Below are 16,303 nucleotides of genomic sequence, written 5' to 3'. Positions count from 1 at the left end.
AAACAAATTAAGCGAATACAGCTCCTTTTCATGATATTCAAGATGGAAGTGCACAGGAGTGTTATTAGGGAAGTTGGTACGTGACGGGGAGCCAAATTGTACTCATTTACCGATACATCGTTTCCCCTCTTTAGAACTTGTTTGCGTTTTTAGATAACGTTAATTTGTTGAACACTTTACCAATGAATATAAATGTAAAATAGATATAAACAAACTTATACTATTTATACATAATTCTTGTAAAATATCTTAAAATGTTTGCGAGGGTTTTGTCTTTTAAATATAAAATAGCAGACTCCACAGACGTCCTATAAGTACATAATATATAACCTAGATACTGACTGCAGCGCCATCTGTCGGGCAGATTTGTGTCATCAAATATCTCCACATAAAAATTAATTACTCTGATTATACTTGTTGAACTAAAGCGATCGCTATATCGCCTTTTAAATAAGCATCAGAAACAGTATGAATCATAATCTAATACTAAGGAAAATGTCTTTATCTGGGTTTCGCACTTCTTAAGCCGTACCCCGGGGGTCAGACACCTGATTTATTACGTATCAGATAAAGACATCAGCTATGTCCACATCGATTAAACATGAATTATTCATCTATCGACATATTACAAATGGTCAGTAAAAATTATTCTGCAAATGGAACATGATCAATCAGCCAGCATGTGAATTGTCAGCTGTCAAATTGATCTATTCGCGTTGTCAATGTTTGACGTTAGTGCTGATGATCGTTATCTTTAGTAGCTATTAGCTATGGCAGTTTCTGTCCTTATTATCTTTTGATGCACCATTTCCGCTTATTTAAATTATGTGACCAATTAATATAGGTTGACGTTTTTTTCTACTGAATATTAAATCAAAACTGGAAGTTTAAGTCGATTAATTCGTCTCTGAATGTTTACTTCAAAGGATGTTGTCAAGTCATCTGATTTGCTTCTTAAATTCAATTACACAAAAAACCTTTTTTACAAATTAGAAGAGTAATACTATGCCTAAACTGTTTTAGCAAAATTCAAGGCATTTAGGTATTTTATTAAAGTGGCAAAAAGTAATTTGCTCTATATAAAACTCATGACTTTGAAAAAATATAAAACTCCATATTTTTTCCCCTACTGTTTTATCGAAACACCCAAAATGATTGATTGCATTCATTCACAAATACAACACATAACAAAAACAATATGAAATATAATTTATTTCTCATTTCCAATAAATTGAATTCATCAGAACCTGAATCTGAAATTCAATTACACTCGATAAAGATTCGTCTTTTGAACGTATTATAATGGGACTCCCGTTCAATGGAAGCTAATTTGAAAATATGCTTTGAAGCATCTTGTTAATATCACGTGTCAAAGTTATTTACAAATTCGTACGGCCAATTAGATGAATTTGTTCCTCAATTAATTTAAGATTTTCATAATTGTGTATCTGTTGTCGACGATCTTTATTGAATATCTTCGTATTTTTTTTACGAATCTTTATAACTAGCGACCCGTCCCGGCTTCGCACGGGTGGACATTTATTTTAAAAACAATATTATTGTGGAACATTTTTTGTTCAATCATCAATAGTTTTAATTTTTTAGCAATTTTTTACAGTTCGGGTATCATTATTGTTGTTTTAGTATAGCATATATTAATCAGTGATAATGTAGCATATAAATGGTGAAATAATTTTTAGAATCGGTCCAGTACTTTTTGAGCCAATTCGTTACAAACATACTTACATACAAATCCTTTCTCTTTATAATATTAGTATAGATTAATGTAATTTAATACATCAAAATGTTTTTAAAAATTAACGACACTATGGGCCTGTTTCACAATGTATGGATAACGTACCAAATAGCTGTGCAACACATAAATTATTTGAAAGATAAAAGTACCAAATAAGATACTTCGCATTTCATGACGATTAACGCTATCTGACAGTCGTGAAACGCAAAAATACTGTTTATCCTACCAATAAGTAATAAATAGCTTATTTGGAACTTATCCTGACATTGTGAAACAGACCGTAAATCAAAAGAATTTCGTAAAAATTATGTATGAAGTCTTATAAATCCCAAAACAGCGGTTTCATTCTGTGTCTTAATAGGCATGTAGACAGTAGACAGTTACGATTCATTCTGGTAATCGAACGTGCACCTTATGTTTGAATGTCCTTAACGTAACTAGACAGCTCTTTAATTTATTCTCATATTTCTTTATATTATAGATGGTGGGCAATATAGTCGTATTTATTTGCGTGAACGTGGTGGGCGCCTTGATGCATTCATTGATGGAAACCGCCCAGAGACGAGCCTTTCTTGACACACGGAACTGCATAGCTGCCCGTCTTGATATGGAAGATGAAAATGAAAAGCTGGTTAGTAATATATCAATAAATAGAATTGAACTAAAAAGTGAAACCAAATTATTATAATATTAATTAAGCTCAATTTATTCTTCTAGGGATTATAGTACTCTAGTACAGGGAATTGCCAGTCTAAAGGTTCATTGATTTGACTTGATAATAAAAAAAAAACTTTTCGGTTCGTCTTTTATCTTAAACGCTTCTCTGCCCCCTTTCGTAACAGCGCAAACAAAAATTTGACAGAGGGAGACCAATTAGTCCTTCAGGGAAAACTGTAAGAAGTTATAAGTGTATTATGCAGTGTCGATAAAATACTCTTTAGTCACAACAATAGATCGTTTATACAGTCATTTGTCTTTAGCTGGAAGCCGTTTAAATGCAATAAACTTAATCTATTTTTAGAAACATATTATAAATAGTACTTGTACTTTGTAGGAAAGGTTGCTGCTATCTGTACTACCACAACACGTTGCCATGGAGATGAAGAATGACATAATTTCACCTGTTGAAGGCCAGTTTCATAAGATCTACATACAGAAGCACGAACAAGTCAGGTAAGGTTCTATTAAGGCTTTGTTGTGGTTAAGTCGTAAAGTGTTAAGACAATAGACATATACACATATTTATTATTACTTAAATAAAACCAAAATAAAAACAAAAGAAGGTTAGACATTCTTTTGAATTATTCATAGTAAATTTAAAAGTTAATACATATTGAATAAAATTAAAGGAAAGATTTGTATGTAACGAATTGGCTCAAAAAATACTGGACCGATTTGTATAATTCTTTCACCATTTAAATGCTAAATATCGCTTAATAATATAGGCTATTTGAATTGCAAGAAAAAAATAAGGATCCCTAGTAAAATTACAATAATGATACCCTCTAAAAATGCCTATAAAATATTCATCGATGCGCTGCGAAAATGATATATGAAAGAACAATAAACTGTTCCACAATATTAAAGAACATATAAATCTCTAGAAAATGGTTAAAAAATAAATGTCCACCCATGTCCCATGTATACCCGGGACGGCCTGCTTTCAGTTTAATATGAAACAATTTATGTTATTAAGTACAAAGGTAGCTAATGTTGGAATTAAAATGTATAAACTCAAGTAGAAATGGCCTCATGGCAAGAGGAATAGAAAAGTTAACTAAACCAATAATCAAAAAGGAATACAATTTAGAAGGTGGTAGGTATAGATACCTACGAAGAATGAGATAGGAATACGTTTAATTATTATCGCTACATCCTCAGTACTTAAAGTAAGAAATAATATATGGTTCTGTTTAAGCAATAATACGGAATAAGGGCGATGCCAATATTTGATTGAAATTGATTGATTTGAGATAACATAATCCGGGAGTTCTCAATTTTGGTATATGATCGATTAATATCGATTAAATGTTACATGTACTTGGCAATGTGTCGTAGACGTCCGCCTTTTGGCCCTTGTCCAAGTGGCCACAATGCGTTCGATTTTATCGGTCTCTACAAGAATCCATAACGGTCAGGGTCTACTGAACATTGCACAGACGATAAAAACGTTTTCATCGTTCGGCCAGTGTAAGCTTTGGTCGTTTGTTGTGGCTTTTGGTCGTGTCGAACTCGGCTCTGCGTGAAATTTGTTTTCGTAATTAACTTTCTCGTAAGCATGTCTTAGCAAAACATTAGAGATTTAGCACGAACTGTGCCAGTCAATAATTTTTTTGACATATGGGATATGACACCCAAATCGATGACTACTATGCGATTTCCGACTTGACTGTTCTTAATTGCCTTCTGCTCAAAGACAACATTTAACATTACGATCTAATCTAACTTTAGACCATTAAGTCATTTAAGTCTGACCTTATTTAGTATAAGAGATATTTAACATAAATGTCAGTACTTACATGCTAGGGGGAAGATATTCTGTTCTAGTGTGCTATTTTTTAACTTACCATGAGGTATTAACAGACAAAACATTGTTTTATGTCTATCAAGACGTCAAAAAGATAAACAACTTGTATACTATGAATAATTATATTATATTTTATTGATGTTTTTTCGCGTCTAGTATTGTGATGGTCAATCTTTTTGTATATATATACCTACCTATTATTAATTCAATTTGTTTAACTTCATATTTAGTATAATTGTTTTTGTATGTGATTTAAGTTAGCTGAGGAGTACGTAATAAATGAATAAAGCATATGCCTTCAATCAATATATTGATACATAACAAGCTGTAAGTGCAAATGATAAATTAAACAGATGCCTATCTAAGAGTAGTGTAGCAGCTGAATTGTTATTAATAAGTTTTATATTGAGATTTAAAAATAAAGGACAAAGTAAGAATTACAGAAATATTAAAGAAAGTAAACAAATACACTATCCCATTGCGAAAAATCTTATGTGGAAATGATCCACACCGCTCGCATGAACAATGGCAGATGGACAAACAGGTAACAAGATGGAAATGGTCACGAAAGAAAAGAAAGAGTGGTCGTCCTCACGGTGGGTTGAGGAGCTTAAAAAAGTTTGGGAGAAAATGCTCAATTCAAATCAAATCAAAATATCTTTATTCATTTAGGTAAACATGTACACTTATGAACGTCAAGAAAAACAAATTAAATTAATCGTCAAGATAGAGAGATGGATGGACTCTATAATTTAATTATTTATGTTCAAAATGTTAACCGTATATATATTTGCAAATTTGGAAGAATGTTAAGGCATAAATGAGACATAATTATTGTGAGTTTAGCCATGTATGTAATTGAATAAATAAATAAAATAAATAATTATTATTCTTATATTTAACGCAAAAACATAGTGAATAAAACAAAATTACTTCGTAAATAACGCTTTGTAAGCTAAAGTGATTTTCGTCAGTTATTTGACTTTTAAGATCAAAGAGTTCATTAATTTTGATAAAAAGATGAGACAGCTAATAATGTTACTTCGTCCTATGACGTTTAATTGCTTTACATTAAACGTCATACATTAATTAAAATCCAGTTTTTCAAAGAAAGTCTTAAGTTTTCGTGGTTGAAGAGATTATCTGTTTAATATGTGTATATTTATTTCAACACAAAACCGTAAATATATATGACATAATACTAAAAGTGATATGGTGCAACGTTGTTAGTGTTATTGGTTCTCCTAGAATCATTTGTTGTTGTAAATAACATCTTAACGGGCGTAACGAAGAATTGTTCGTACCCTATAATTACTCCATTATGAGATTTTTTAGATATTTATATTTTTTATAATATAGGTTATTTAAATTGAAAGGAAAGCTAAGAATCCCTACAATATTTTTACCCGAGGTGTAAAAAAATAGGTATAAAATATCTTTCATTGCATGTGCTGCGAATACTATTGATGATAGAACAAAAAATGTTCTACATTATACAGAACATATCAATTATCAATATCTACAAAAATTGTTTAAAAAATAAATGTCCACCCGTGCGAAGCCGGGACGTGCCGCTAGTAAAAACATGGCGAAAGCTTTTACCCTAAATACAAATACTAAAACACTAACAGAACTAACCTTAATTTATCAAAGTTATACACAACTAATCCTTATACTAATTTAACTAAACAATTTTTGTATGGAATTATTAACAAAGCTTTGTTTTATGAATTCGTATTAAATATAAATCTTACGATTACAAGTATCGCCAGTTAACTGTTATTCTAATATGTCTAGAGCTGTGATATGTATAGATAATACCAATTAGGTATCAATCACCTCTACGGCCTTAGTAATCCAATTTGCGAGTATTCGTTTACGTAAAGGTGGATAAATAATATTGGAAAGATGTGTGATAAATTGCCGGTCTCAGGGATTATAGGTAGGATTGATTGCTTTGTTCTCATGTATTCAGGTAAACATTTTGCTATATATAATCGTGTAGCAAACTTTTTTTCTTATTTTAAGATAGTCGAAAGTGAATGGACTTAGTGTCTCCTTAAAGCCTCGTTTGCCTCCTGTGACATAAAAATAAGAAAAGAAAAACATCGCAAAGTCTTTACCTCTATGTATGTGATATATATTTAAAAAAAACTGATTTCAAAGAAAAGGGATTAAGGCAAAATTTCAATAATCCCAAGGTACTTGATATGTATTCTTTACCAAAACAAAGTCACCGAAAGTATGAACATGCTCCGATGACATTATCAGCGGCATAGCAAATGATACGCTCGTTAAGATAAACATTATCGCATACTAATTAGTAATCGGCTACTGCCATGGTAATGGTGTATGGGACAATGGATGTTCGGGGTTGAATGTTTAATTATATTTATGTTCTATACAATATATTTACGTCAACGAGTATATAAAATGTTTCTATGTGTGCGCAGCTGATAAAAGGGAGTGATAGTTCGCTCCAAGTCGCGTTTCTGAATTGTGAATTTAGATTGTATGACAAAATCGGTCTTGGTATATCATTTTCAATTGTTCTATTTAGGAACTCTGAGTAATAGAATATATTTAAATTTGGCAAATGAGTCAAAGGAGAAATAAATACTGAAATGATGTTTTTATTATGATATATTTTTAGGTATTAAGTGTGAATGAAAATGTTTTATGTATAAGAGTTGTGGAAAAAGCATTCTTTGTTGAATTCAACAGCTATTAAGGTTATAAATAAAAATAATAAAAGTGGATACAGTTTCAGACGTTTAAAGTTTAAGTAAATACATATATTCTCAGTAAAAAATACCGAAGTGCATTAACAGCTGTACAGAATATTTCATCTCCGTGAATATTTCCTCTGGCAGAGAATAAAATTAAACAGTACCGGCTCCGAGCAATTATCTAACTTTATACATGCATTGATTTCTATTATGTAAAACGAACTTCAACTCAGTTCTATTATATGTTCCTAGATTTTGACGCATAATCATTATCCAGTTTGACAACTCCGTGCCGTGGCCGATGAATAAAACGCATACCGTGATCTTATATTATCAGCATTTTACGATTATGTTTCTTTCTCTTTCTCGCCGTTTTGTGTTGCCGGGTATCAAACTTCCTTCATTATACGCCATGTGTAAGCACTGAACCACTGTTGTTACAGTGTATATACAAAACATTAAATTAATATGAAAATATTCTTGCCAAACCACTTGTTATGGTACAATTAAAATTGTTACAAGTGCTCAAAGTGTTATATAATGAAATGTCGCGGTCGTTTGACTATTAAATAAGTGTTTGTACATTTTATTGTGTTGGTATTTCCAACTATTTAGTCGTATGTTATGTTATTTTATTGTAAAAGTTTAAATAAAGTTATTTAAATATATATAAATTTGAGATTCACCGCTATCCCTCACTTAATTGTTTTAAAAATAATTTATATTTACTGTACACGGACACATAAACAGTAATACTGTTTACAGAAGTATTAAGTAGGCGTGAAGATTACACTAAAATAGCCGTACGATGAATCGCCGGATACATTTAGCGATATTTACATTGTATGTAAAACGTTGCAGAAATCATTGCGAAGATTTTACGATCTTAAAACTGGGTGGAGTTATTTAATTGCCATTTACTCCCTGAATGTGGTAATTAAAAGATAGTCAATAACACTGTTTTTATATGTAAAACCTTTCTGAACATCTTGATGCCTTTTCGTTGTGAGTGTTCAGAGGAGTTGTCCTGATTACTTGGAATTGAGTTTTATATTCGTCCCCCATACGCAATTCTACCTTTTTATAAGATAGTTGAGCGTTAGTTTCCGAGCACCGTACCAATTTACATATATATAATAATTACCGTTCTGGAATTTTCATAAATAATTCAAAATGATCCAGGATTTTTTTTTACGATATTCTTAAAAACATTCTTTTGAAAACTACAGTACACAGTATTCGTTCCGTACCTATACGGAACGAATATTTCATATAATACAGACTTAATCAATTGGCAAATAATTTCCTTGACCGTTTTTTTTCTTTTTTAATTATTTTATTTCCCCTGCCATCGTGTCCAGGGACTTTATATATCTCACTTTTTTTTAATCTAACAAAAAATACATTTTTACACGTTGCGATGCTTTCGGATGTCGATTATAGAATTTTGATTTGGGGAGAGTTAACTTGCAGTGTTAACTTTGCAAAAAAATATAAGTTTACATACTAATATATCTCATACTTCAAATGTATACGGCACTTTTGTGTGGTAACTAATATTAAAACTAACAACGCATTTATCACAGAAATATAATTTCGCATGCCATTCTGTTTATAATTATTACTGAACAACTGTAGAGAACTGTTTTGAAATAGGGTTAATTTATTATTATATAAATATCTCTTAGAAATAATAAATTATTCTTTATCTTCTCTATCATCCTTTAAATCTCTAGTTTACCCTGTCTACATTGTATGTATCCCTAGCTTTCGCGCCAACTGATCTGTAACTGGTCTAAAATTATCGTGATTCATGTGCACTTTTCTTTTTCATGTGACCTTTTGTTATTCTATTTTTAATATTGCTGGATAATATTGTATATAATCACTGATAATGTATGTTATATATGTCTTAAGTATTTTTGTACTTGCTTATCATATTTAATTTATTTTTCTCACAGAGGATGCCTAAAAATCGCTCGATAAGGCCGCCAGTTGCCCTCCTATTTAATTATGACAATTGTATTATATATTTCTTCGACGATGCGTGAATAAGAAATGAAATCCTGATTTAATTTTCATACTTTTCTTTTGGATTTAGGCCTACATAAAAAACTTTCCAATTATATATCGTGACATACCCCAGTAGTCATACTGCAATAACATAGCCGTCTTATTCTTGGCGCCGTCTGCATTATATAAAACCTATGAATCACATACAGCTTGCTTTTGTTTTAAGTTTGTTTAGACTTATGATATAGCGAGTTGAGTCTGAAGAAAATATTTGTGTTTTTTTTTCTAATTTTTAGATATTTTACTAAAATTATATTTTATTTTTGAGTGAGATTGTGAAACAAAGACACCTTTGATAACGACTACTGCAACGAAAAGACGACTTGTGTCGCGTGTCTGTGATGGGACCATAGATACAAATGATAATTAGAAAATAGACAATAAACGAAATGCGTCATCGTTTTATCATAGATTCCTTTAGCCATCAGAAAAATTATGATTCGTCATACAAAAGAAAGTCAATCATGAATCTATAAATATTTTATGATAAAAATAATAATATTCTTAACACGGCGGATTTGTAAATGCGTTGCAGCCTATTAAACTTGTAAATTCAGGATTATTTATTCGCAATGCAACCTTGAGTATTATTTTGATTCATTTGACAAACTATTATGTCAACACCTACTGAATGACGCCAAACATTCAGCTGAATGCAATAATTCAAATTAAATTATATATTTATAGTACATATATACAAGCTCTAACGGTGAAGGAAAACGCAAGAATACCCAAAACTGTGTGTATCAGGCAGCAAAGGCTGTTGTTAATACTTGCCTAAAAATCAGATTAAAATTCTTTGTCATAAGAGTCCTTTTCTGTATGAGAAAATCCATAAATTTTTGACAACAGTGTCTCCAGGCACTTTAAGAATTTTAATACCCACTTTTAAATATATGAAAATAATTTATGTGTTTACATAAACAGAAAACACGGTTTTCCTTGATATCCAGAATAGAACATGTCATTTCATTGGCTCTCGCCCAAACGCACAGAGATTTAGTTTGTACTCCCGAATGTTTTGATTTTTAAAACCATAACGATAGCTTTATGATCTGTGAATTGTTTTTATAAATAAGAGTTCTAGTATTCATTATTCTTACTATATCACAATCAAGTCTAGCTAATATAATTATTAAACCCCCCACCCCCCCTATTATCAGGAAAAGTAAGCAAAGCTCTCGAAAATAATAATAAAAACGTATTCATTTTTCGTAGGAATCCTCGGAATTTCGTTTACAAGCATAGACAATGTGTGTTTAGATTGTTAATTTTTTTTACAAACTGAAGTTGTATACGTTTCTTGTAAGCCATGTTTATACCAGGTCGTAAGTTCGATCTCCGGCTGAGCAACAATGGACTTTCGTTCTATGTGCGAATTTAACATTCGATCGAACGGTGAAGGAAAACATCGTGAGGAAACCGGCTTAAAACTTAAAAAGTCGACGGTGTGTATTTCAATTTAAAACGGCAGTTTTGTTTCGCCTTTACTATCATAAATACAATCCTTCATCTTAAGTAAAGAGATGTATGAAATATGCATGTAAAAGTTTTAATTAATTACGTAATATTATAATGTCTTGTCTGGGTTTTTGAAAAAAAAATCTCTTAAAGTTTTTCGAAATAATAAAACCAGCAAAGTTTAGTTATGTTAATATACTTTCTTTGCTTACTTAACCGTAATGTCATCCTATAATTCTGGGTTAAATTTCCACACAATTAGTATTTTGGATTAAATAAAAATAAAAAAAATAAAATGTGTTTATTTTGGAATATAAGATACAGTTATCACTTATTCCCTAGACACCCCTACTCATCGGCAAAGAGGACAGAGGGTGTATATAGGCCGAGAGAAAAAGAACCGAGTAAAAAACTAATCGCTACTCTTTAAAAATATAAAATCATCAAACAACACTTATTTTAAAACAAATATCGCAAATTGATTAGAAGTAGGCTGCACTAGTCCTAGATCTTTTTTCAACTAGATAATCGTTAACTTATAAAGTTAAGCCTTTTTACACAGCTTTTCTTAAATGGCAGAGCATCTATTTTATTAAGAAAAGTATCCCTTTTCCCAAAAAAGAATTACTAAGTTTAGACAGTCTAGTACGGAGAAATTGCAGCCTGCGTTTGTTCCGAGTATTAACATTGTGCGTATGTTCTATTCTAGTAAACTTATCACTATTTTGTATCCATATATAATATTTTCAAAAATATATTGCGAGGCAAAGGTAAGTATATTAAGTTCCATGAATTTATCTCTCAGGGATTCCCGTCATTTTAAATTATATATTGCACGACTAGCCCCCTTCTGCAGGAAGAAAATAGTTTTGACTTCAGCAGCATGGCCCCATAATAATAAGCCATAAGTCATTAAGCTCTTAAAAGGAACCCACTTAAGTGTTATTTATTATGTTCCAATTTATGAATTATTATATCTAAATATACTAACAATTATATCTTCTATACTACCGTTAAAAGTAGTCATAAGTGGAAGTTATTATGCTTTTTCAATATAATTTAATAATATTCATAGTTACGAAAAGTATATTTAAAAAATACATGTAACACAAGTTCCCAAATCAAGGGCATAGAGCGGGTAAGAAGTAATGGCAAGAAACTTTCCGACTCATTTTGATCGCCACTTTTTGGGTTTACAAGGAATTGTTAGGACCTCCAACCAACACATGCCAACCTTTACTTGACATATTGAAATTGTCATGTAATAATAATAATATACAATTTTAGCGACCCTAACAGTCCACCATCGTGATAATGTCCCCGAGTACGGTGCCAGGTGGATTCCTAACACTTCAATACACTCAATTTATAAGTAATTTAACATTCCAATTATACATTTCCATTTAAATTTCAAATTGAGTCTATATAAGCAGATCAGCGATTCTAATTTAATCCTGATCAAGTGCTTGGTGATACCATTTACCACGATTTTGCGGATTAAGTCTATTTAAGTGTTTAACATAAAGTGAAATTACTGTCGTCTGAAGTAACTGCGCAGATTTATTACTGAAAATAAAGTGACTACTTTATATAACAAAGAGTTACTATGTGGTTACCATTTTTATACTGTAAACCATACCGTGACCATAGCAACAATGTCATAGCGTTTTTTATCCTATTCTTAAAAGGCAGACATTGCAAGCCATCTGACATTGAGTGTCCATGGGCGTTTTCACTTAATATCAGGTGGGACACCTGTTCATTTGCCCCCTGTTCTATAAAAAATGTGTCATTTGAGCTATAATATTGTTTTAACATTTATATATTAGAGGGTAGTTGTTTGATATTACCCGCATTAGCTGACATTAATAGCTTGATTACGATATTGATAACGGTATTTTCAATTCGCGTGGTACAAAGTATAAAAAGCTAGCTAGCTATTTTAAAGAGTGATGGCCTTGCGGTATCAGATCACAACTCCCATCCCTGAGGTGGTACATCTATGAACCCATGGACTTTCGATGTGCGCATTTAACACTCATACAATGAAGGAAAACATCGTTAATAAAGACTGATCACCTATCAGAAAAACAAAAGATTACGAAATAGATAAAGAAATCTGATGACCTCTTAAGGATGTAATGACATTTTTTATCGTCAAAGCCTAATAGATGCCAAATATAATAACATGAACAAAGAAAAAAATTTTCCCTCTATCGAGCCAAAACATCGTGAGCTACTTTGCATTCCAAGTACGAAATGTGACGTCACAGCCGCAGACAGGAAGTCTAGTGCGCTGATCCTTTTAGGCTAAACGGATATTTGGCTGATGGGATTGTCTGTCTGCCTGATTATGCCAGTTGCAATTTGAAAATCAGATTTATACCGACTCTCATTTTATTAGTCTATGTAGGCCTTCGCTATAAGTGTCTCATTTTTACAAGATTTTTTGATCCTTATACTCATTTAAATACATACTTGCAATACGTTAAGTTGATAGCAAAAACAAAGAAATATTGTTATTTTATACTTTTTGGATTGGGTTGTGTTCGCACATCTTTAACGCTGTGTAGGGTCTAATGCACATACCTATATGCAAATGCATTTCTTATATTTTTACTGTTTGGAAACAGGTACAAATAAACTTTAGGAGCAAAAAACGTATCACCTCGACGTACGTAGTTGCACAACTGAGCGTTTCTTAGGGTGGTGTTTAACGCGCACCACCACTATGTGGAACTAGCTGCCCACTGAAGGATTTCCTAACCAATTCGACTAAGGTTCCTTCGAGACGCTCCTTGCGTACCAATTCTCTTGTCCATATCACTTAACAATAGGTAAGCCTCCTGCCGATTTGCCACTGTATAAAAAACGAGTTTAATATACCTTTAGAAATTCTTAGTCTAAGATTTCGATTGTTTCTAGATCATTTTTAATTTCTTATAAAACTTGCATATGTGAACCGATTAATTCAAAAACCTTCAAGCGTCTCTAAGGAAAAAGATTAAGGCTTCGAAGGATCAAGACTATCGGAACTATAACCCTCTCGATACGAGCAATGAAGGACTTAATACATCAAGACCTTTTTTAAAACTTTTGTCCGTGGAAATTTATGCTCAACGAGCTTTCGCGTTTAATAAGTTTGATGGTCACGTGACAGTCTTTCCCATACAAACTCATTTGGCGTTAGTGGAACGCTCCAGTCATTACTGCCGTATGAGACATCATTGTAAAACCCAGTAGTTTAACATACTAATATTAAGGTATATGTCACACGTAGGTCGATGTCGCACTTTATACCTTGATAGGCAAGGTATAAGCCTGTAGGGTGATCCTTATCATTGTAAACCAATTATTATAATATTATTGTGCTGTCAACGCTTCGGTGGACGGAGATATTGTGACCAATTCGTGTTTAACAAACATATATGTATTTAATAATGATCATAAATAAATATATAATAAATAAATCTTGTCTATCTAATAGGCAAGTAGGTGACATCCGCCGTCGACTTTTTGGGTTTAAGGCAAGCCGGTTTCCTGGTTTTCCTTTACATAGAAAATCCATTGATGCCCAGCCTGGGGTCGATCTTACGACCTCAAGGATGAGAGTCACGCTGAAGCCACCATAGGTCAACACTACTCTTTTTGTCTTAATCTATATTTAAGTTAATATTATAGAGATTTGTATGACGAACTGTACGATGTATTGACGAATGAAATTTATTAATAATAAACTAATTATAAAAATTATAGTAGGTACTAATAGTACAAGAAACGCTTCAAAATCCGAGTAACGTAACGTAACGAAAATATTAAAAAATGTATGTCTAGCCGTGCGAAGCCGGTACACGCAGCTAGTTAAATCACTGCTGTATGTTTTAAGAATAACTTTGATTTTGTATAAGATAATTAAAATCTGTCATCTGTCAAACCCTCAAAAGCTTTCTCCGCGAGCTTACTCATGCTGTTGACTTATTATTATTTTTTATTGCTGATATTTAAGGACTGTCAGCGAATGCAATGACATCACAGGTCATAGGTTCAGTGACGTAAGTGTGGCTAAAAATATGTTTTGTTTACGTGGTATGTTGACATTGACTTGAACTTGGGTCCAAATGAGACAGGTTTATATTCGGACCATAATACATTTACTTGACGCATATATATATAATTGTTATTCCATCAATATCACATAATCTCTCAAATCAATGATGTAGGACTATTCGATACAATTTATAATTGTAAAATTGTTATGTCAACTGAAGTAATAAAGAATAGATAGACAGGATAGCTGCTGTACTGACTAAATCAATACCGTCTCGGTGATGGCGATAAAATGTAATTACCATTTCCTTCAATATTAGCTGATTTCGCAAACTTAAATTTTGTGGGGCAGAAAGTCTAGGTTTTTTTATAGAACATAGGGTAAATAGGCTGTTTAGTGATACCGCCCATACACTCACATTGCCAGAGGGTTCCCAATAACCTTTTTTAGAATTTACGCGCTTTTCCTAGAGGACTAAGTCGAATTGGTTCGGAAATACTTCAGTGGGCAACTGGTTCCATATAATGGTGAGTGGCAAAAATTGCCTTAAAAACTCTCAGTTGTGAAAATTCGGACGTCGAGGTGATACCGATGGAATATGGTTTTCTGCTTCGATGATGAGGTACACATTCGAAACACAAAAAGACAAATAATAAATTACCTAAGCTCAATTAAGCGTGGAACATTTTGATTTTATATTGAATTGAAAATGCCAAGGTTAAATAAAGAAGAAACAATAAACGAATCAAATGTGTTGTAAAGTGGGTATTATGGAAGATGTAAGGGGTAGCCATTGTTCGATGGGGAAATTGTGTTATGACAACGTCCTTCATTACGAGAGTGTATTGTTAAAATGTACCTGTTATAACGAGGGGAACGTCGACTTTCTTTATGTTGCAAAATCAAATAAAACTTATATTCTCCCTTAGAATAGTTACAAAAATATAAAGACGGAATAACAAAATTAAACTTTCACTTTTTGTGTAGAACCGGGGTCATACAGGCAGTAGGCCCACGTAATGTTATGTGAATCCTCTGAATGCCATGGGGCTCGTGAGTGCGTTGCTGGCCTTTTATGAATTGGAATGCCTTTTCTTGAAGGACCCTAAGTCGAATAGGTTCGGAAATACTTTAGTGAGCGTGGCAAAAAATTCCTTAAAAACGCTCAGTTGTGGAATGACGGAATCGAGGTGATACGGGTGGTATTTCGTATTCTGCCTTGTCCGATGATGAAACTCAGCTGCAGATATTAATCCGAACAATTCCATAAACACAGTAAATTCGGTAGAAAATGCAGTCTCTGCATCTACCACACATCTCTAGTACTAATGAATCAATGACTAAGTAAGGTTGTGATTAAGCTCCTTAAACGCCATACTTATTATAATTTAGTTAATTTACATAAAAACAGAATTATTTAATCTGTTCGTTAGAGTTTATCGCGTTCATAAAGACTTCATTATTTTGGTTATTTAAATATTATGTCGTCAAGATATTGATTAATATTATTTCTTTAATAACATTTTTGGATTGCTATTTTTTTTAACATTATTACATAAACATTTTTGATTGACAAAATTAAATAAAATTGAACGCTTTTTAGCTATTAACAGCAGTAGTTCAAGGGTTATTTTAAGTTGAAGACTTAATTGTATTAACAAATTTGATTAAAACAGAGGATCTTGTGTTTTTACCCGCGTCTATGCAGT

General features: G+C 32.1%; 1 protein-coding gene across 5 annotated transcripts in view; it reads left to right on the top strand.

Moving 5' to 3' along the window:
- The window catches only part of LOC110991594 (Ca(2+)/calmodulin-responsive adenylate cyclase), a 78,881-nt gene that overhangs the window by 29,927 nt on the left and 32,651 nt on the right, over positions 1–16,303 (top strand). For all 5 annotated transcript variants that reach the window (XM_045629934.1, XM_045629933.1, XM_045629932.1 and 2 more), the window contains exons 4-5: positions 2,238–2,387; positions 2,811–2,929. In XM_045629934.1, coding sequence (XP_045485890.1) covers positions 2,238–2,387; positions 2,811–2,929 — 269 coding nt within the window. The remainder of the gene's footprint in view (positions 1–2,237; positions 2,388–2,810; positions 2,930–16,303) is intronic.

The sequence above is a fragment of the Pieris rapae genome, chromosome 11 (assembly GCF_905147795.1).
Source record: "Pieris rapae chromosome 11, ilPieRapa1.1, whole genome shotgun sequence".
Lineage (NCBI taxonomy): Eukaryota > Metazoa > Arthropoda > Insecta > Lepidoptera > Pieridae > Pieris > Pieris rapae.
This window is presented reverse-complemented; position numbering and strand designations above follow the sequence as displayed.